The 23945-nt window shown below is 46.8% G+C and overlaps 1 protein-coding gene and 1 long non-coding RNA gene across 2 annotated transcripts; one reads left to right on the top strand and one right to left on the bottom strand.

The window, feature by feature from the left end:
- Positions 1–13269: 13269 nt before the first annotated feature.
- Positions 13270–14338, bottom strand: LOC120673943. Its single transcript, XR_005674922.1, has 2 exons — positions 13587–14338; positions 13270–13502 (listed from the first exon to the last, which is right to left on the bottom strand). It is a non-coding gene; the product is annotated as an uncharacterized LOC120673943 (long non-coding RNA).
- Positions 14339–16843: 2505 nt separating this feature from the next.
- On the top strand, positions 16844–17766 carry LOC120674579 (cation/H(+) antiporter 28-like). Its single transcript, XM_039955743.1, has 2 exons — positions 16844–17341; positions 17461–17766. Exons 1-2 carry the CDS (start codon positions 16844–16846, stop codon positions 17764–17766), a joined length of 804 nt encoding a protein of 267 aa, XP_039811677.1.
- The last annotated feature ends 6179 nt before the right edge of the window (positions 17767–23945 follow it).

Raw genomic sequence — 23945 nt, forward strand, 5'->3', positions numbered from 1 at the left:
CTTCAACCCCAGAATCAGCAGGTCTTTTCCTCTGTCCTTCTGAAAATGAATTGCATTATTAAGTAAATAAGATGGTAATAAGTGTCCTTTACTATCTGTGATCATTTTTTCAGGGGTGGGGAGAAGAAGGTGCAAATAAATTACTTATGAGGAGGGGGAGGTCAAAACAAATACCAGCAGATCCACATACTACTGACAACAATCTTATATTCTATCAACTAACTACTCCTTTATTATTAAAAAACAAACTATCAACACCTTATAGCAACAACAAGAAGAAAGCTTATAGTCCTATTCTATTGGCTCCTTTTTGTAGGAGATGAGCGCGGAGCTCGCCCACCTGGAGATATACCCATTCAAAGTTATGCAAATGAGGCAAAGTACATTTGGCCATCTTAGTGGGCATATCGAAAAATACCAACTGAATGGCCGCCAGTAGCAAAGGCAACACGAGGTGGACATCACCATGGTGGAGGCATTTTGTTGACAGGACATTGGTGGTGGCCACAGGACATGACACTTCAGTGGCAAGATGGGGTTGCGGTACTCGGCAATACTTAATGCATAGCTGAGCACAAGTTAATTTCATGGTACCTTGATTTCTAGGACTGATGAAAATATACGTGCTGATTTAGGGGACATAAAGATATAGTCATTCACAAGTTGCACGAGTTGAGTTCTGTAAATATCATGTGTTGAGAAATCAGCGCCCCTAACACCTTCACTTAGACACAAATACGAGAGACCAACTCTATATGAGAACTTAACTCTTTATTCACCTAACTTAGTAAACACATGACTCTTGCACTCTTTATGTTACTACCCTACCATGACACTACTACACTATATGGCAACATTGTCATCTTCTACTTGAGACCTCTTATGCCATTATATAGCAAGAGGGGGAGGGGAGCTGTGACATCTCAGATTTTTAAAATGCTAAGCAAGAACTAATAAATGTGGTTTCATGCTTAATAAACAAGAGAAAGTCAAATATGCATTTCTTTTTGGAAAATAACATGTGTATGCATGTGTATGTGTACAAATGTATGTGTGGATATAAATTTTGTTCCTTTAATCTTTGTAAACTTTCACACCATTGCAAATAGGCAGATGAAAATGAATAGACATGTTTACCATGAAAAGTTTAACAAATGTCTAGTTGAACTCTAGGGGTAAGAGTGACAAAAATCACATGAAATGATAAGTTATTTGAATTATAGTTTTCGGAAATTTAAAATAACTTTTAAACCTTTGCTCGAATAAACTTTTTCCTGAAATAAAAGTTGTAGGTTTTTAAATTCTCTACAACTTTTGTATTTGAAGTTTTCTATGTTTCAAAAGGAATTTTTGAGGAAAATTCGATTTTGACTCATTCAAACCTCTCATTTCTCTCTCTCTCTTCTCTCTCTCCCTCCCCTGTTTTGTGCTGGCCGAGCCGTGGTCGCCGTCCGAGTCAAGGCCGCCGGCCACGCGCTGTGCCCCCGCCGCGCCTCGTCCTTGGTTCTCCCGAAGCCTCTCGGCCTCTCCACGCGGCGCCATCTCCCTGCGCGCACGCCGAGGACTGTCGTCGGCGTGCCACGACGACGAACGAGCCGAGCCATGCCGTGTACCAATTCCCCAGCCCGCTTGCACCCTTGCCTGGCTCTCCTCCCTTCCCTTGCTTCGCAAACGGGTCTCCTCCCTCCCCCTCTACTCTCCTCCCTGCTCCAGGCGCTCGGCCGAGCCGCTCACGGTGTCCAGAGTCGCCGCCGCCCGCCCTTAGCGCCGCCGCCTCCTAGGCCGCCGCTGAGCCCCCTCCTCCGCTCTTCCTCGCACCCATCCGACCCCGTAGCTAGCTCCCTCACCCTCCGCTGGTGCTCCCCGACCCGCTCGCCGACGCCCAAGCCCGCCGGAACACCGCCGCCGCAGGCCCAGTCCGCCGCCGGCCCAGTCCGCCGCCGGCCGCCCCTCTCCGAGGCACCGCCCGCTCCAGCCATCCCAGCCCCAACCGAGCCCACCCCTAGGTCCCTCTCGCCCTCCTCTTGCTCCTCCCCCTATTCCCCCTCGCTACCGGCCGCCTTAAGCGCCGGAATCCGGCCGCCCGCCGCCTCCCCTGTTTCAAACCCCAGCCAGGGACCTCGGGTTGAAATTCAAGAAAGTCCAAGGGGTTGTTTGAATAGACTGCGACTCAGATGAATAGTGCTTTAGGGACTTCTTTGTAATTTCTTGCTGTAAATTTTGAAATTCGATATAAATTCGTAGAAAATTCGTAAATTAGCAAATCCAGTTGTTCTGGAATCCTTGTGTAAAGCTCTATGCAGTAGAATCATAATATGCTGGTTGTTAGTTGAAACTGTTTTCTGGAAAATTAGATTTATGTTACTAGGTGCATAAAGGCTAGTTGTTTATTCTTTTTCTTAATTATTTCTTGAAGCCTTGTTATGCTCTGAAATTTTTATGGTGGTTTGTTCATGTGACACTAGTGTTTCTATAAAAATTTAGTGGTCAGTTCTCATGTGTATATAATTATTTGATTTAATCCTTGTTTAGTATACTTTAATTATTATAAATAGTTTATGTAGATGATAAATCATGAAAATATTTATGAGTGTTATTTTTGAATAGTTTAGCTTGTCCATTAAGTTTGAGTCCCAATTCATGACTAGAACACGAGCTAAAAATGAATCTTGTAAATATGATGTCTGTTTTGTTTGTTTTTTCATAATTAATTATCTATAGATAAAATCATGAAAAATTCACAGTAGCTAATTCATCACTTTTTAGACCTACTGTTAAAGTTTGAGCTTCTTTTATACTCTGTTCTAACCTGTATAATTCAATTTTTTTCTAGGAGTTGTCTGATTACATGATTTGTTCTGGGTAATTGGCTACATGTTTTGGGATGAATTTTGCAGGATGTCTAGTTATGTTTACCTTCTGTTTGATGTAATTTTTTTTGAATTTACTACTGTATGTGTGCTGAGTTGTTGATTTATTAACCAACCATGATTTAATTACTATAGGAAACTACTCCCACTTGTTTAGGAAGTTAGTATATCTTTCTTGTGCTGTTGATCATGATGTCTTATGTAGTTGGATATATTGAGTTACTACTCTATAAACGATTGCCTAGTAAAATAGGAATGGAAGTGTTTCACTCTTTAACTTCGGGTTTTGTTTGAATTACAACTTTATAGTGAAGTAAGTTATAAGTTGTTATCATCGCAATGACTCACCCATGTGCATTGCATCTCATATAGATACTACTACTCTCGCTGACGGGACGTACGAGCTGGTGCCCGAGTCCGAGAGTGAGCAGCGTGAAGCTCAAGTGAATCTAACTGAAGCTACTGAAGACCCGAACCCGATTTCGGAAGAGCCCAGATCCAGTTACGCCCAGGAAGGCAAGCCCCGGAGCATGTCCTACTATTCTAAATTTATGCAACTTATTATTGTTCCTATATACTTGTGCATTTAAGTTACAGGAGTTGATTGGAACCTTAGTTGCATGATCCTAGGTACCTATGTTTGAACACTAGTATGTATAGGTCGCTAGTTGGCTATGCTAATGTTTCGGTAGAAGCCGAGTGATTTCCGGTCACTCGCGAGAATTATAGGAGTTGGTTGTTTACTACTTGCTACCACTATAAGGTCTACGGGCGGGGTCGTGATACTCGGGATGCCCCGTCTGTTTAGTGAAAAGTGATAAGGCCGCAGTGTGTGGTAGTGGTGGTTAAGCGTTTGAACGTACTAATCACATGCCGAGAATATGGTAATCGGTAAGCTTAAGTACTGGATTGAACCGCGGCCGGAACATACCTTCCCACCGTCTTGACGTCGTTCTCATCTAGCTAATGACGGGTGCAGGGCCGGGCTCTGTAGTCGAGGGCGGTGGGCCTGTTCCGTGAAGCGGGAATTGAAGGGAAAAGTTGCACGTGTGATTCTGGGAGTAACCACGTGACGTGTGTTTAGGTCTGCCTGGCCAGGTTAACAAATTCGATTCGAATCGTCCGTTTCTCACCGGTTATTGAGACTGCTTAACCCTTCTGTAACATAGAGTAAGAAGTGAAAGATGAGGGTGATGAATATGGTTGATTGGGTGATAAAAGATAATTGTTTTCACCATGTATGCTATTGGATAGATGCTCACCTAGAATGGTTAATTGAACTAGAACCTGAAAACTATAACCTGCAATTAAGGATCTACTCTTTACTGCTTTTCAGCAAAACAAACCCCTCAAGCCAAAAGCCTTGCATGTCTAGTTAAAGGACTAAGTATATCCTAGTCGGATAAGCCTTGCTGAGTATTAGTATACTCAGCCTTGCTTGTGGCTCATTTTTGTTTCAGGTGAAACCCTTGAGGATATGTTTGCCAGTCTGACTTGGCCTTGCACTCTCCCGCCTGGTTGGTCCGTGGAGTGGGATACGTCCTCGGCCGGCGATGGCAAAATCGAGTGATGTCACGAATCGGGCTTCATCGTGACACCCATACCGTCGTTAGATATCGTGTAGTATTTTCGCTGCAATAAAGAACTCTGGTGTTTTCCTTTTATGTTGGTGCTACGAAAAATACTTTGTTAAATTTGGAACTTGGTTTGTAATTCTACTTTTATGTTAAACTTTGTGGTGTAATATATTGTGAGGTGTTGTAATCTCTGGACTCGTCTTCGCGTGAGTTATGCTGCTTTGTTCGATCCAGGTTTAAGTGGTTTTATCAGGAATTTACCCGACGGACCTCCGATGTGCTCCGTCTGCTGTGCGAGTTAAACCTAATTGCCTTTGCAACGATGGTTAGCGCACTTAAGCCGGTGTATGTCGGGCGGTTCTGCCACAGGAGCACCCCAATTTATAGGACTCTATGGCTCTCCAATTTATAGGACTCCATGGCTCATATGGTTTTGCCATGTGTCTATCTTCTATACAATTCTTTACTAAATATCTAACTCTAGAATTTCCCTGATACTTATCTAACTATGCAAATATCTAATTTCTAAAGTATTATATATTTCACCATGTTTCATGCATACTCTCTAATCTTCTAGAAGCTTCCCCACAATTATGCATTTCTATTTCAACATCATGCATACATCTATGAGTAATTTTGCATATAGACATGAAATCAAGAAAATTTCATGCATTGAAATACATCTTGGGCTTCATTCCCTCGTTATATCGTTGATGAAATACTAAAATTTTGTAAATGATGAAGTTCAATAGTAAACTAACAATAAATAAAGACTAATATATGGTTTAGTTGGCTAAATAACCCATAATTTAGCGGCTATAGCCGGATATAGCTAGCTATTAGCGGATTTAGCCTTTTAGAGCTAAGTTATGGATATCCTAGTTTTCTCCTCTCGTAAAGGCTATAGCAGACTATAGCGGTGGCTATAGCCGGCTATTTAGAACCTTGGTTGAGACAGATATTATTCGCAGGCCAGAACTTGCGTTGGACAAATACCTTTGTGTAGCAAGTAGTATATGTATACTACTATTAACACATCTATTAACAAGCCTGATCATCCATATGTCTAAACCTAGAAAGTGGTACTATTCTATTTTTCCAAAAAAAATTATCTAATTTCAACACTATACTAATATGATTATTCTATATATTAAAAATAAAAAACAAAGAAAAAATTAGAGCACCTATTTTTTCCCGATGTACAGAAAAGTTGGTACTCTTATCTAGTTCTCGTTGGAGCAACTGGGTAATAAAGAATAGCACTTCTCTTAGTATGTGCAAGTACCAAATGTTTTCTAGTGGTAATCCATTCGCCAACTTCGTATTGACAGATTTCGGATCGAACACAACTACTTGAGAGCATAGCAGGAACCAACACCACCAAACGATCTAGGCGATGTCGGTCACCAATAGTAACAAAGCAAAGACTCTAGCTTGACTTAACAAGTAAAAAAATGGGCCCATATACTTGCTAATCTCTCAACATTAATGAGTGCTTGATTTTGAGTTAATAAACTTGGAATCATTTTTAGTGCTTCTCTTACTCTTGACCTTGAAATACGAGTATGAACTTTTCCAAGTGGAAAGAGAATTCAATTGAACAGTATGAACCAATGTTATCAAATCATCTGACTAATCATGATTAGTCGCGACTAATCACCCTTATTGATTCCTTGGTACCGATTATACCCACCAACCGACTCGATTAGCTTGACTAGATTGCAAGTTGTCGGATTAGTCATCGAATAATCACGATTAGTCTTTCGATGAAACATAGGACCGCTAATATCTGACTCACAATACACTCCTTCGAGTTTGTAATCCATTACTAATATTTTGTAACTACAGTTTAATATTTGACAATTTGCTTATGGATACTTGTTGAGCGAAATTTTTGTGTGTTGGACCAATCAAACATGGTTGAATATTAATCTTTACCTCAAAGTATTGTATGCTGAAACATGCATCTACATGCTTTTAGCAGGGTTTTTTTTGGGCGGGGGGGGGGGGGGGGGGGGGGGGGTACGGATCATTAAGGGAATGGATCTCGCAGCAAAAAGTAGAGGATTATCAGAAAATTAGTTACCTCAGCTTGGCGATTGGTATTATGTTGTTTTCCTCGAATGCAAAGATGTTCCCTCTATGTTTACATGTTTGAACATATCCTTTTTGTCCTAGGGGTTTCTGTGTTGGAGTCGACTTGTCTGGTATTTTTATTGATTGGGGAAAATAACCTAGGTACTTTTCGTTTTCGGTAGCTAGGAGGATGTATACTCCCACCACTTTTATGTGTGTCAATAATGTAATGTAACATAGGCCGCCTCTCTTTGAATATGGTTAGAAAAAAACTGTTTATAATTTTATTTGCAGCCAAGTTGGGAAAAAGAAATATACATATTAGCTAGCTAAAGAACACATTAAAAAAAAAGCTAGGCTCAATGTTCTGCTATATCCGGAGGCGCAACAGTGCAATGTGGGTTGAAAAAAACGTACTAGCTACTCCTTTAGTTCCAAATTATAGGTCATTTAACTTTTTTGACGTCAAATTTGACCACTCGTCTTATTCAAAAAAATGTGCAAAATATCACTTCTTTTGTTGTGATATATTTTATCAATACAAGTTCATCAAGAATGATTTAAATTTAACATATTTGTGCAAATTTTTTGAATAAAACGAATGGTCAAACTTTGAATTAAAAAAATCAAATGATCTATAATTTGGAACGGAGGAAGTAGCGTGAATCGTTGGATGGAGATTTAAGGGTTAGAACCGGTGATTGACATGTAAGAAATATCAATCAGTTCATAAGGAGACACATCCTAATAATAACAGTAAACATATTTAAGTATTTATCTTTTTAGTATAACATAAGGTATTTCTTTTCTCGTGAAAAGAAATTGTTATATATATAAAATCTAATCTATGTGACATGCGGGCCCCATGGTGCGTTAGTCTCACGCAGTCGCTTCAGGCGTTCCTGCTGATCGAGTCCGATTCTATATTCTAAAGCCGAGCAACCCCCATTGCGGCCCCGTACAAGGAGAAAATTTAAAATTTGACATTTAATTTGCGCGCCTTTTAAAATTTGATACTCAATTTGCAAGTCTTTCACTCATCTATTTTCTCCCATTTCTCTCTTTTACATTTTCTTTTCAGTCTCCAGACCAAATGAAAAGACCAAAATGCCCCTGCCTTGTCCTTGGGAACGGCTCCTCCCAGGCCCTTGGCGCACGGGCTCTCTCTCGCCTCCCTCGCGGCTCGCGCCGCTCAGGCTCCATGCGCCGGCCAAGGCGCCTGGCGGGGTTGCGGCGCGCGGCGGCAAGGCGCAGGCTCGCGCAGGACGCGGCGCGCGGCGGGTGCAGCAGGGGCTGGGCTGGGCTGGGCACGGCGGCGGCGGCGGCGGCGGCGGCGGCGTTCGTGCCGCGGTGAGGGCCAAGGCGCCCAAGCGAGGCTGCGGCGCGCGGCGGCAAGGAGCAGGCCCACGCAGGGGGGCAGCACGCAGCACGCATCGCGTGCAGCAGGGGCGGCGGCTGGGCGGCGGCATTCCCTGTCCGCAGCCGTTGCTGGGCTGGGCACGACGGCGGCGGCGGGGGCGGCGTTTCTGCCGCGGCGAGGGCCAAGGCACCCAAGCAGGGCTGCGGCGCGCGGCGGCAAGGAGCAGGCCCGTGCAGGGGGCTGCGCGCGGCAAGTGCAGCAGGAGGCGGTGCGCAGCGAGTGCAGCATAGGGTCGTGCGGCGAGTGGAGGCGTGGAGCAGGGGCCGGCGGATGCATTCTTCATCCAGCCGAGAGGAAGGGAGGTGAAGACAGGCGCACGAGAGAGAGAGCCCGTGGATTAATTCATGGTGAAGGGATAAGGCATAGGGGCAGTATCGTCTTTTCCCATTGCTTATTGGTTAAAGGGAAAAAGGATAAAAGAGAAAATGGAGGAAAATGGAGAAAAATGGTGAGAAACCCTCAAGCTGAAATAATTCGCGTATTTGATGTCAAATTCTGAAAGACATGCGAATTGAGTGTCAAAATTCCGTGAGGCGCACGAATTTATCGTAAAATTCTGAAATTTCTCCTGTAAAAGCCGAGGGAATAGATGAGAAAGGAGCAAATCGGCAAATCCCATAACCCACAACCCCAGGGGCGGAGCCTAGTGGAGGTCAAACTGAGCTCCGGGCCCCCCTTGCTTGGTGAAATTTTGCATGTCTGTCTCCTCCTCCTCCTGAACTCTTGCTGCACATATGCATGACCGCATGCAGCATAGCAACAGCAGCACGCCACTCTTGATTAATGATTCTCTCTGACTGGATGCTAATTGCATTTGTTTATACTATCAAAAAAAATTTCTACATGAATTTTTTATAGGTGTCTGTGTTAGCGCTATGAATTGCCCCGCCTCCCCTAGTTTTTCTTCACGCTCCGCCACTACACAGCCCCACGCAGATCTCGCACCAAAATCGCCGGAGTCAGGCTTGCTCCCACGGTTCCCTGGGAACCGCCCCCACCCTACGTAGGGGGAGCTTTGGGGGGAAATTTCCTCCAACAGTTCCCTCCAAAGCTCCCCCTGTATATGGGGGAGTTGAAACTCTCCTCGTATATATGGTGAGTTTCAACTCCTCCTATATTTTAATCACACCGTTTCTTCACGATATTAATCTCATTTGAGCCCCGTAATATGATGATAATGTGTATTATGACAGTACAAATACTGTATGATTTTTTTAAATTAAAAAACGATAAATAAATAGTTAGTTAATGAGTGATAGTATATAGAGGGAATAGATTAACATGATCTGCAAATCTGCAATGATTCATGCAGCAAACCAGTTGTTGATTCCGGGCCGGTGCCAAGCGGGTCTCGGCGGGGACAGCGAGCGCCGCCGGAAAGGAAGATCATCAGAGATGCTCTCAAGCGCGCTCATCCTGATGTGTAAGCTCTCCAGACGCATCATCTTCCCTTCCCCTCTTTTCCGTCCGCGTGTGGAGCCAAAGTGATTTATTTCGTTTTCCAGTGAGGATGATTTGGATTGCTGTTTAGTTCGAAACGCTAGTGTAATTTAAAACCAAGCCATGTGCACCTCATCTGTAGTTTAATTGGTAGCACAGTAACAAGGAAGAAGATTAACATGATCTGCAATGATTCATGCAGCAAACCAGTTGTTGATTCCGGGACGTTGCCAACTGGATCTCGTGTAGAAAAGGAAATCGAGGAGGGGAGCGTGGATGATGTGGAGGCGGAGAACATAGAGAAGGGATATGGATGGCCAATAGAAAGACAGATTCTGGTTTATCGACGACTATATAAGAAGAGAGCAAACATGGCGTTGGTTCATTACCACAAAAATCATCCAGTGAGCACTTATTCCTTCTTCTTAGCCTATCACCCATAGCTGTTCTGTTTCAGTTGTTTCACTGCCTTTTTTTCATGGGAGTTGTTTCACTGCTTTGATATGCAACCATTGTTTCTTCTTTTCCTCAAAGGATGAGCAATACCAGTATGTACACGTGCGCCTCAACGAAGTTTACAGCTTCATCGAGTATCGGCTGCAGGATCCTCACCACACGCACATGAACTTCATAGCTCGGGACGTGAAGACAGGCTTGGAGAAGACCTTCTTTGCTGAGTTGTGTATGTCTAATGACATTGATGATGGCAACAGCGGACTTCAGGTAAGCTCCTTTTTCTTTGTATGTTCCTGTCTTCTTTTGTTGCTCATAAGTTTTAGCTAGATTATTATCTTTTGACTTGCTGTTTCGCAAATCACGGTAGTTACAGTACTAGCACTACTAGGGGTGATCTTTTGGCACATTTTACAGTTGCAATTGGAATCTGTATAGCCAAAGTTGCTATTGAATAGTTTAGCGGACAGGAAACAGAAATTAGATTCTCTGAGGCTTGAGCTGGTTTTAAGATTAACAATTTCAACTTATTTAGAAAATCCATTGCCCAAATAAATCATTTACTACTTCTCAAGAGTACAGTATTCTTCAAGAATTGTTAATCTGGTGAGAGATGACATGAAACTGAAAATAAAGGGATTACTGAAAAGTGTGGTGCAGTCTATTCATTATCTAAAATAGAGGTCAAATATTAAGGTGGACTGCTGTATTGTGTCTGCTGGAGTAGAGATTAGTTTTTGATTACTTTGGAAGGTATAAACTTGAATTGAATACCATTCTCACACGCTGCACAAACAATCCGACATAGTGGACCCAATCATTTATAAGCTATGTGCATTGCATAAGCCATGAGTTCTTCTTCGTTGTCAAAAGTCCTAGCATATTTTTTAAATCCTGGTAACATAACACCTCAACATGCACCGGAACTTGTACTGGAATTTAAACTGAGTGATTGTGCTAGTTTTCTGATTCAGTTTTTGAAACTGGTATGCTTTTGAAACTCTGTCCCATACATCTAAATTCTGAACAAATGGTACTGTTTTGTTTTGTTTCAGGTGGTCTGAGAATCAAAGGTGTCTTCCCAGATGGCAAATTCCCACCCGACTATTTTGATGGCGAGAACTGCTACGCTTGTGCAGAGAGAATAAAGCATCCTCCGGGGGCGGCCTACAGAGCTGGGCATGATGTCCTTGGCTATGGTGTGGGTGTGGAGGAAAGTTTAGTTGAGTGAAGTGCAAATTTCTTTCTGGACTAGCTTCATGCCCGTGCGTTGCTACGGGCAGCAAAAAGATTCATAGCGCAAGACACATAATACTTGATTAGAAAAATCATAAAATACGGACCAAACATGAGCTAAAAAACATATGCAATCCATCATTGTTTTGCAACAATGCATCACGGCTTATCATATCAAGCTTTACTACAACAGGGCCAGCTGAGAACTATATATCGATATTACCATATCAAATAGATGCATAAATACTTCTATATCGGTAGGAGTATGCCACAAAGAAGTCATAGTATTCCATTTTCAAGTAGGAGTATGCTTTGGCGGGCAACAACAGCAATCAGCAGTGGCGTCCCTGAGCTACGGCTACCTTGGCTGAGTAGAGCAAGAAAGCAAGCCCACAAATAGTACAACTGTAATGGTTTATTTTTGCATGATTGCAACATGGAAAATATAGCACAAGCATACCTTCACTTCGGTTCCTGAACCTCAGCAACTTTGATAAATTTTTCACCATTAAGAGAATCAATCTTCCATTTCCAGTTAGTTGATACTGTCCATCTGCTCTGCACTGAGCCGTTGTGGTTGAGACACAGGGCACAAGCACCCCAAAATCAATTTAATATTGCTGAGCATTTGATTGGAATAATTTAAACAACATGCTATATTTTTAGGAAACACATATAGCCTGCAGAATGCAAGTAGGAGTATGCCACAAATGATTCATAGTATTCAATTTCCATGTACGCGTACAAGCATTGGTTTCAAAGAAAAAATACAAGCAGAAACCTCCAAACCTGAAATCTCAGGTGGATATACCATAGAAAATGACGGAGAGTGCAAATACATGCGAATTACCTGAAGCACGGCTGATCACGCGAGGCAGCACCGCAGAAGCATGGATGCCCACTCTGATCCCGCGGAGTTGCAAAAGTAGCTTTGCCCCTCTTTTTTTTTTGGTATTGTTCCGGTGAAGCAGCACGAACATGCGATTGCTGATGACAAGCCTTCCCTGTTCCTCATCGACCTCTACAAACTTGAGAGGCAGTTCTTTGCCAAGCACTAACAATATACCTGAAGATCTCTAGAGTATATCTTGCAGCATGTGGTCATCAGCCTCACGCAGCTCAAAAATTGTTCTACAACAAATGGTATGGGTCAAATTGCGAACAAATAAGAAATAAAGATTATCCATTCTAATTTAAGTAGAAAAGCAATAAAAATTAGCATCAGCATAGGAAATTGGAAATTCAGTACTCAACCTCATGTGTAATCAACTAAAATAGCACACCTTTTGAATCATGTTGATAAGTTGCATCCAAGGTCTCTTCAGCAGCATCTTGAAAAATCTGGTGACATGCAGGCTTATATTCTTTCTCCTGTACTCAACCAGGCGATGGTTCCTCATCTACTGAAGTTTAGGGCAGACTGGGGCAGAAAGCGTGGACATGGAACCTGAAGATACAAAAGGAGAAACATGTATAATAGTACAACCGTTTTGCAAGTGCAGCCGTTCAGTGTTGGGTTGTCATGTTGGTGGTTTGGGAAGCACTCACAAAGGTCTGGATAGCAAGGGAGGTGGTACCTGACCGTAGATCAGCTTGCAACTCATGCCTTCAAAATCTGCAGAGATATGGTCGGTCAATAATGTGCGATCTATGGTCAGCCAGAATGATGATTCTGATATGGATGTCAGCTAAAAAGAAAGCCCAACTATTCGCCTGACCGTAACACAATATAAATTGATATGGATGTCAAGTACAAATCCAGTTATAGGAACAAGGCCATTTCTGCACTTTCAGGCAGCTAGTAATTAGGTGATCATGTTTATTAGGAAAACTAACCTACTGGAGGTGTAAGTACGAATTATGTTACCTGAACTGGTTTTTTCCTCAACACTTTGAATGCCTTTGCCCTCATTGATAAATCACCCTGTCTGATGAATCAGAGCTTTGAGTATATACCAGATGGCAAAAGTTTCTTTTTGATAAATATATAGAGCTATTTAAAGTCTATAAAATATTTTTCTACTTCATTGTGGCATATCGGTACCTGTACAACAAATATAGGACTAAGCGTCAAACTCAATCCAACCTTATGCGTGATCAACTTAAATAGATCAACTTAAATAGCATACTCTTAAATCATTTTGGACTTTAGGAACATACGTGCAAGGCCTCTTCAGCATAATCTAGGTGCACGATATTGGGTCTGATAACAGTTTGCATCTCTATTATCTTGAACGCAATGAAAGTAGTGTCAAATGTCAATCTAGTGACACTGATGCATTTAGGTACACGCAGATTTACTGAGAGGCGAAATCCTTGAAGGATTCAAGGAGAGAAACTTGAGGTTGGGGTTGCTCCAGCAAGAATAGGCTCCACCAATCAACTCCATTGATCAGCTCCTTCTTGGGCAAGTTCAGCACGAACCAATTCCTGAGGTGATTCTGTTTAAATTAATCTTGATTGATCTGACGGAATCAAAGAACATGCATATACGGATTAGAGCTTAGGAAGTACCTACAGATGTCCTCGAGCAGCTCGTGCGACAACATCTGCTGCAACTGCAAACGACCTATTCGTGCCCCCGCCGCCGGCCGCCGGCATTATCCGAAAATCCGCATGGGTGGCACCGCTGCTCTGTGCCTCCGTCCCCCTCCCATTCACAAGCAGCTAGCTCCACCGTGTTACGGTCGGACACCCGCCCGCTGCTCTCACAGGGGTTACTTGACGCTGTCGCGGGCCGCGGCATGGTCGTGCCGTGGTGCTAGCAGGAGCGCGTGCTGGCACACGCCCGCAACCGCGTGCTTCCTCACGCACTGCACGGAGTCTGGCCGGCCGCTCGGCAACAGCGCCCTAGAGCTCCTCCTCCGACCAAGGCGGGCGCGGCGGCGGACGAATTAGGGTTAGGGTTGGGCGGCGGCGGCGGCGTCTTGGATGGCGACGGGGAGGAGGGGTGGTGCAGGGGCGCGTCCGCCTCCGCGTCGGAGGCCTCGGACGCGGACCCCGACGGCGCCGCGGCGGGCGCGACCGGGCGCTTCGGTGCCATGCGAGCGGCGGCGGGCGGAGGAGGATGACGCACGCCGGCGGGCGGAGGATGACACGCGCCGGCGGGTGGAGGAGGATGCGTGCCCCGGCGGGCGGGCGGGGGAGGAGGAAGCGCGGCGGCGGGCGGGCGGGGGAGGAGGACGCGCGCGGCGGCGGGCGCGGATCGGACGGGAGGGGGCTGGGCGACATACGAAGAGACGGGGCGACGTACGAAGGGAGGAGATCAGCGGCTGCGCGCGAATGATAGGACGGAGGAAACTGGCCGATGGCTGAACCAAATTCGATTCACGCGGATCGCACCCCGCGACTTACCACGGACGCCGGCGTCCTCTGTTCGGCAGGGAGGTGCAGTCTGGAGCTTGAGTGGGATGAGAGAAAAATATTGTTGTCTGGCTGAGGGCTAGAGGCTGGTGATGGAGCGGTGTGAGAGGGAAATACTGTAGGACTAGAGGCTGGTACAATTTTTAGGAGTAGATAGAGAAGTAGTGGAGGTTTACTATGATTTGAGGAATGAATTTGATTCCTGACTTGTTCAGTACATGCACTAGACAGTGTACAACCTGAATTACTGATCGGTGTATTGGCAGTCCCCGAGCTGGTGCCGCATTTGTTCAGCCAGAAGATGGCCGGCGTTTTGCAGTTAATCAGCCTGAGCTGGTGCGGCAGTTCGATACTGTATACCACTCCCCGCTGTCTTCTCTATCCGGTTCGGATATGAACTATTACACTCATCATGCACCCGGATTTTCATTTTAATCTCTTTCAAACGAATTTCTTTTTAGAGTATTCCTCAACCTCAATTTTTATTTAAGAGTACACGTGTTCTCTACTACTCTACAATCACTTGCATTTTATGCACCAACACTTGAGAACGAGCACCTGACATGGAAGTGTGCATTTTTGGCAACCCTATGAACAAAAAAAAAAATCTGGGCACATAATATTTGAAAAAGGTGGAGACAATATACATTTGGTCCTTATGGCTAATTAAGCCACTTAAGCACGAGCTGCAATTGTGTTGGTAGCAAATTAGATAACTTCGACTAGGAGTATTGTTGATACTCAATCGGAGAGAGAGAGATAGAGAGAGAGACTGGTGAATCCACTTTTGTCGGCTTATTCATTTTAGTGTAAATTGTTTTGGTAGGGCTTCACAAAAACAACTGCAGAAATAAGTGGAGAAGCTCTACCGAAACAGGGCGAGCGCAGGCGCAGCTCCGCCCCTCGTGTCGCCGCTGGCAGCCCGTGGCTGCTCGACCTCGGTGCAGGTTCAGCTCGCTATAGGCCTCGTTTGGGAATTTTTTTTATTTTAATCCTTTTTAATTTAATATTTTAATAATAGGCCGTCAAGATCTAAATTTTTAAGAACTAGCCCTTTTGGTCGCGCCAAGTCTCGTGGCGCGACTCCCTGAAGGATCACACCATATACTTCGGCGCGACCGAGCTGCCACGCTGGCAGCGCGTGTGCCAGCGGACCTGACGTGGTAAGGCTGAGTCGCGCCACATGTTTTGGCGCGACTGAGTCGCGCCATGCGCCTATAGGTGGCCAACCGGGCCGCACGGCGCGGGCACGGCCCGAGCACGGCCGGCACGGGCACGCCGAGGCACGGCACGCCGGGGCACGGCGGCGCCGCCGTGCCGTGCCGCGCAGTGCCGCCGTGCCGACATCCCGGCCCGGGCACGGCCCGGCGAGGGCGCCGGCGTGCCGTGCCGTGCCGTTGGGCACGCTGGGCCCGAGCGGCGCAGCGGTCTGCGCGGGGCGGCGGCGGACGACCGGCGACGACGGCAGCCGGGGGTGACGGTGGAAGCGGTCGGCGAAGGCGCGGACGGAGGCGAGCGAGCTGAGGTCGAGCCGTCGAGGGGATGCAGACCCGCGTGCCGCGCTGTCTCGGCTCCGGCCGTCGATGTCGCTGAGGAAGGGATGGAGGGAGGACCGGAGGAGAGAGGAGGCTCGATCGGCGGCGGCCGGAGGAGCAGCGCTGCGGCGGCGGCGGCGCGGGAGAGGAGCGGCGAGAGAGAGAGAGAGCGGCGGCGCGAGGCAGAAGAGGGAGCGGAGCGAGAGAGAGCGGCGACGCGAGGGAGAAGAGGGAGCGGAGCGGCGCTTAAACGGGCCGCACACATGCCGGCCCACTAACCGGGCCGGGCCCGTGCTAGTGCCACGGGCCGCTTCGCCGGCCCAGGCACGGCCTGGTGTTTGGCACGGGCACGGCACGAGCCCGAATGCCCACAGGCCGGGCCGTGCTTTCTCGGGCCGTGCCCGTGCTGGCCCAACGGGCTCGGCCCAGTTGGCCACCTATACATGCGCCGTGGCGCGACTCAGCCTAATACAAGCCCACCCGGCCAGCCTCCCCTTCCTCCTCCTCCCATTCTTTTTTCTTCCACTCCCCACTCGACCCGACCTCCATGGCGTCGCCCCTCCCTCTCCCCCTCTAGATCCACTTTATCCTCCACCCGATTAGAAGGGGAAACAAAGGGAAACTGATCCTTGAAGGTAACTCCTCCATTCTAACCGATTGATTTTCCTTCATTTCGCAGATTTTTAGGGTTTGAGTTGGTTAGGGTTTTTGTAGGGTTCGAGTTGAAATGGGCCCAACAAAAAACCCTAGCCTGCGTCGTATTCTCCCTGTTTCCCTCATTCGCTAAATCGCTAGGCTCCTTGGCGCCGCCGGCCGCCGCCACCTGCGCCTCCCGTCGCTGCCGGGTCCCGCCGCAGCGTGCAGTGGCGGCTGATGGGGCTGCATGGCCCGCATGATGTGTCGACGCTGGTCTGCCTGATGGAGGCGCGGCGGTGCGGCGGCGAACTGGCCGTCTACGCCGTGGACATGGTGCAGCTGACGGACCAGACGGCGGCGGCCATCGTCAAGGGCAGGGGCTTCGACGGCGTGACGGTGGTGGACGAGGAGGTGTCGGAGATGCGCAAGCTCATCAGCGAGGCGCTGGACGCATACCAGGCGGAGTGCGGCGGGCCCGGGGGCGTGAGGGTGCGGCGGCTGCTGGCGCTGTCGTCGTTCCCGGACATGCACAGCGACATCTGCATCTGCGCCGAGGACGCCATGGTGGCGCTGGTGCTGCTGCCCTTCCACAAGGCGCAGCGGGTGGACGGGAGCATGAACGCGGGCCACTTCGGCTTCCGGCTGGTGAACCAGAAGGTGCTCCAGCTGGCGCCGTGTTCGGTGGGCGTGGTTGTGGACCGGGGCCTCGGGAAGCAGGAACAGGCGGTGGTGGTGGTGTTCATCGGCGGCGCGGACGACTGCGAGCCGGCGTGGCGGCGGCGGCGGCGGCGCTAGGGCAGGAGGAGGCGCAGATGCAGGTGGACGACAAGTTCTTCGCGGAGTTCTACCGGAAGCACGTGGCGGGCGGCGGCAGGGGCATGGGGTACCTGGAGAAGCACGTGGCGTACAGCGCGGAGCTGGTGGCGGTGCTGTGCGGCCTGCAGTCGGAGTACCTCCTCTTCATGGTGGGGCGCGGCCGCGATCGGAGCTCGGTGCTGACGGAGGGGCTGGATGAGTGGGCCGAGTGCCTGGAGTTGGGCCCCGTCGGCGACATCCTGGCATCCTCTGACTTCTCGCCCACCGCCTCCATGCTCATCGTGCAGCAATACGACGCCACGAAGCACTACAAGGTCATCGACGACGAGTTCATGCCCTTGTAGCTAGCTAGCTAGCTAGCTAGACCACTGTATGTGATATTATGTAGATGGTGTGTAATTTGTCAGGACATGCTACTACTACTATATTACTATATACTGTATGTATGTATATATCTAGTTTTCTTTCTTTTAATCTGGAATACAAATACACAACTGCGAACCTTCCTTTTTTCTTTTGGTGGAACTGTGAATCTGGTACTGTACTCTCTTTTTTTGAACAAAATAAAACAACAACAACAACAACAATAGCAATGAATCTAGTACTAGAATGCTCTATTACTATGAGGAGAATTTAGTGACTTACCTTCAGTGAATAACTGGCATTAAAAGATAAGGAAAGATAATGAAAGATGTTTAGGGTATGATTTCAGTCGTCCAGATGGGATTTAGCATGTTTTTATGGCCCTCATTGTGGCCATACTCATGTACCATAGTAGATATATAATATACCTCAAGACATCGTTAGCGAGGAGTCCGAGGAGACATCAAGCTCAGAGGATGCAGATCCTAACTATCAAGCTCCCTTTGGGCCACTACTGACGATGCATCCTCTGCATGGGAGGTTATTATCGGGACCTGTCCACAAATGGCTAATTGTTTTACTCTGTCTACATTTAAATTATAGGATTATGTAACGCAGTGCCCATGTTCACTTGCTGTATGCCTGAGTGTATCTATTCAAGATTATCGGTATGGTGTTATTTCATATCTGTAATATTGTGGAGAGCAATTTTTTTAAATGATAGATGTTTTGGCCTTGATTTCCTTATGAGAAGCTAAATTTGGCTTAGCACTTCCTTTACTATGTTTGCTTTCCAAGTTGTTGTTGTTTTATACTTTATTTTCATACTCTTTTTAGTTAACAAGAGTCGTGCCATTTATCTTGCCGTGACTAGTTAGCAAAAATTTGGCCTAGGCCAAATCTGGTCGGGGTCAAAGGTTGGCGTGACTCCTCACTGAGCTGTGCCGCTGGAAATGGCGGACTCTTCAAAGAGTCGCGCCAAGCCACTCGGCATGACTCGTAAAGGAGTCACGCCACACGATAGCACCGACCAGATCTGGACTAGGGTAGTTACGCGCCAATTAGTCACACCAAGAGAAATGGCACGACTCCCTCGCATTGGGCCGACCAGATTTGGCTCAAGATACTTTGGCGCCAAGGGAAATGACCCGACTCCTTGCAAGACAAGATACTTGATTGCCAATCACAAGATTATAGATATCACATTACCAGTTTGATAGGACATTACAATATACTCGATTGCACAAAGTGTCGTCTATTACACGTCTAATAATAGTAGTACCAATACATGACCACAAAGTGTACATTACAAGTCCACTACAACAATAATTCAAATTACAGTAGTGCTTGATAGATAAATAAGATCCATGTGCAACAAAAGACGCTCTCTTCCACCGCTTCCTGACGCCGTTGGGGGCCTGGAGCTACTCTGTCCACCGCTAGTGTTGTCCGAGGATGTGTTCGTCGCAGGAGGGCTATGCGACGGACCTCCACCACCTGCGTCAAGAATAGATCGAGGCACAAGCTTTCAGATTCAATTCAACTGAGAGAGATGAGGAGCAGAAGGGCTAGGAACATTCAAAGGCAGAGCAGAGCAGATCACAGCACATCACACAGAGGCAACAGCAGGTGAAAGAGATCACCTCTGCAGCAGCTCTGCAGTAGCAGCAGCCGGGTATCGACAGGAATAGAGAGAAGGCATCGCAAACAAGGTATATACGCATGATCCATCCATGTATCCATCAGGAACAGCGAATCAGGACACCGCGGCCGGCCAAACCCGACTCGGAAGCCACGTCAGGTACCACCGCACAGTTCCCAGCCCCTGCCACCACCGATGCCACGGAAATGCAATGGGAGAGCAATTGCGAGGCGGCACCATACAGATGGGGACCTTAACCGACATCCGCTCAAGAGAATGGCCCGCGCACAGCCTCGATTCGGACCCGCCGTCTCAAACCCTAACCAACTCAAACCCTAAAAATCTGTGAAATGGAGAAAAACCAATCGATTAGAATGGAGGAGTTACCTTCAAGGATCAGTTTCGCTTTGTTTCCCCTTCGAATCGGGTGGAGGATGGAGTGGATCTAGAGGGGGAGAGGGAGAGATGGCGCCATGGAGGTCCGGTCGAGTGGGGAGTGGAGGAAAAAAGAATGGGAGGGGAGGAATATGAGGCTAGCCGAGTGGGCTTGTATTAGGTTGAGTCGCGCCACGGCGCATGGCGCGACTCAGTCGTGCCAAAGCATGTGGCGCGACTCAGCCTTGCCACTCAGTCGCGCCGAACCATGTGGCGGGACCCTTCAAGGAGTCGTGCCACGGGGCTTGGCGCGACCAAAAGGGCTAGTTCTTGAAAATTTAGATCTGGACAGGCTATTATTAAAATATTAGATTAAAAAAGATTAAAATAAAAAAATTCCTCGTTTGGTTGGCGCGCTAAAATTCTAGCGTTCCTCTTCTAGTCTCCGTATGAAAGACCAAATAAAGTCTATTTGTAAAAAAATTGTAGAAATGGGTGTAACTTTTCGCGACGAATCTAATGATGATAATTAATTGACGATTTGCTACAATAATGCTATAGTAACCATCCTCTAATCGCGGGGCCAAAGGCCTCATTAGATTCTTTAGGGTCACTAGCCCGATCGAAAAAACACCGGTAGTCCCACGCGAAGGTGGGCGCAGATGGTACAAGCACAACCCATATTTGAAAATATATAAGAGTGACATACGATAACAACAAAGAGTTTTACAAACCGAGTTCGAAATACATAATATTATATGGGTGTATCTGCCTTTTATACAAAGTTTGATAAACATGGAATCTACCCACTACAATTTATAAGAACGGAAATGAATTCCACACTCAGCCCACGAGTGTGCAATTCCAACACTCCAAGCTACGCGCCTGGGTCCTCGACGTTCCACACCTCCGCATCCAATCAAACGAACTTGGCACAACACGGACAGAAGTCAACGTGTGCGGGTCCTGAAAACATTTTTCCAACAAACTCTGAGTATACTAATACTTAACAAGGCTTACCCGACCCGTGGGTATAACTTAGCCCACATATCTAGACATGCAAAGCATTTGGCTGGTGGTTATTTTGTAGAAAAAAAATGACTAAAGTAATTCCTTACTTTCATTATTTTAGCTCCATATTCTATTTAGGTGAATCATCTACTATTAGCACCTCTAAATCAATCATAGCAATCATTGAGGGTTAATCTGAAAATAACATATCCATATATCATTCATATTCCATAGGATCTTACTACGATGCGGTGCTGCGATCAAGGTGCTCATAACCGAGAGCGACTGACGGCGAATCGATCCGATTTAACCTTGCAAGGTAGACCTAATCAACACGGCACGCATTTGCCCCGTCGGACTATACATGCCAACCATTTCCCTCCCCGATTCGAACTACAGAACTCCCCCACCTACATATAGTCAGCCGGGCTCAACGAGAGACCACCAAAAGTAAATACATACATCCCCATTTCTCCGCGACTACCCGACTCGCCCTAAGGGGTGGTGATGAAGATCTGTACTTTCGACGCGAGGCAGTACTAGGCTTACCGGTTTCGACTACCTCCTACTCCCGGCATGCGGTTAGTACAATTCAAGCTCAATCAGCAGGGCCAGACAACGAACGGTCCTTAACCGACACAGACGGTTCTACACTTTTCCCGTCCAGTCTCAAGTTCCATTCCTTCTCATTCTCAATTTCAATGACTCCACGTATGGGAATATAATACATCATATATCCCGCGAGTAACAGGAAATTACTCGACTTCTACCGAGTCCTATATAGCATGGCAAGGCTATCGACCTACGCATGCTAGTATAAAACTCCTGGAACCTTGGAATTGTGCAACTAAGGTTTCATTCAACTCCTATAAACTTAATGCACATATACTTAATTAGATATATTGCATAATTTAAATTAGGGGTTATACACCGGGGCTTGCCTTCGGGCTGTTGCTCAGAGCTAGGGTCAACTGGGCCTTGGGCCGAGTCCTTGTGAACCTCCTGCTTGGCTTGCTCCGGCTACTCCTGGGGCTCCGCAATCACCTCGTACACAACCTCCTCTACGGCGGCTGCTACACGTATGCATATGATATGAGAAATGCAATTATGACTTGTAATGATAAATTAGTCATTGAACGAGTATAAGTACTAATAATCTACATAAAAATACACCCATACTAGTTGACAACATTTCCAGAGACCCGGAATATCCGGACCACTACCCGGAGTGTCCGGACCCGGACCCCCAAGTCCGGAGTTTCCGGGCCTATACCCGGAGTTTCCCCCGGAGTGTCCCAAACCCGGAGTATCCGGGCTTATACCCGGAGTTTCGCCCGGAGTGTTCCAAACCCGGAGTATCCGGGCTTATACCCGGAGTCTCCGGACTCGACAGCATTTTCGCTCCAAAAACTGAAATCTTGATTTTGACAAAACCAACCCACCAAAAATCAAAACCCTTTTAGATCCTAGTTGAGGGATGCATATAGAGTTGATTGACCAAAAGAAATCACTTAGGACCTCCTAGAAACATAGATCGGGGCGGCACAAGTTTGAATACCTAGGATGAGCTTTTCGTGCGCGAAGAACTTGAAATCCAAGGCACCCTTGGGAGGAGCTCGTGGGGAGGAAGGTTCCCCACCCGATTTGAAGCTTCCTTGGCTTTGAAATCACGTCTAGGGCATCATGGAGAGGGAGGGCTCACGAGGGAGAGGGTGAGCTCGTGAGGGAAGGAGGGAGAGAGAGGTGACGGGAGAGAGTGAGAGTGAGGAAGAGAGAGAGAGTGATATTTTCCATTTAAATGATTGTGGGGCCCAGAGGACAAAAATTATATAAACTAGGAACTCCATGTCCGGAGTATCCGGGCCTACGGCCGGAGTATCCGGGCAGGGTGTTACAATCCTTCCCCCTAAAAGAAATCTCGTCCCGAGATTTAGGGTGAAAGTGCCAATTTGAAAACAATGCGGAAAAAATCATGTACCGTGGTGAGTTTGGAGCAATTCCGGACATTTAGACCGAACAAAGTCCTCCGCCTCCCAAGTAGCTTCTCACTCGGAGTGATTACTCCATTGCACCTTATAGAATCTGCTAGTTTGATTCCGTGTGACTCTGGTCTTGTGATCCACAATTTTGATTGGATACTCGGGATAGACAAGATCGGGCTCCAGTTGCAACTTTTCTATGTCAATCACCTTTTCTGGAACACGGAGACATTTCCGGAGCTGAGAGACATGGAAAATATTATGAACCGCGGATAATTGGGCAGGGAGTTCCAGGCGGTATGCTACCGGCCCACATCGCTCAATAATAGGAAAAGGCCCAACATAACGAGGGGCAAGTTTCCCTTTCCCACCAAACCGTTGGACCCCTTTCGTTGGAGATACCCGCAAGTAGACATGATCTCCCACTTGGAACGAGATCGATTGACGTTTCTTATCCGCGTAGCTCTTTTGTCGGGATTGTGCAATCTTTAAATTTTTCTGAATCACCTGAACTTGTTCTTCAGCTTCACCAACGATATCAGGTCCAAAGAAATTTCTTTCACCGGCTTCTGACCAGTTTAATGGGGTTCTACACCTTCGCCCATATAATGCCTCAAAAGGAGCCATTCTGATGCTCTCCTGATAGCTATTGTTATAAGCGAACTTAGCTAAGGGTAGACATTCATCCCATTTTTGACTGTATGTGAGTGCACACGCTCTGAGCATATCCTCCAGAATTTGATTGATTCTTTCTGTCTGACCATCTGTCTGAGGATGATAGGCTGAACTGCGGATCAGTCGAGTACCCAAGGCGGCATGAAATTGCTCCCAGAACCGTGCAATGAATTGTGCGCCACGATCCGAAATAATCGTCTTGGGTACCCCATGCAAACTCATTATACGACTGATATACAGCTCAGCATAGTGTTGTGCTCTATATATGGTCTTCACAGGAAGAAAATGAGCTGACTTCGTAAGGCGGTCCATAATAACCCAAATAGAGTCGTACCCTTTTGAAGTCTTATGGAGTCCCACAATGAAATCCATACTAATATCTTCCCACTTCCACGAAGGAATATCCAAAGGCTGTAGCATGCCAGCAGGTCTAAGATGACTTGCTTTGACCCTTCGACAAATATCGCACTCCGACACA

Source organism: Panicum virgatum, chromosome 5N (assembly GCF_016808335.1).
Source record: "Panicum virgatum strain AP13 chromosome 5N, P.virgatum_v5, whole genome shotgun sequence".
Taxonomy (NCBI): Eukaryota; Viridiplantae; Streptophyta; class Magnoliopsida; order Poales; family Poaceae; genus Panicum; species Panicum virgatum.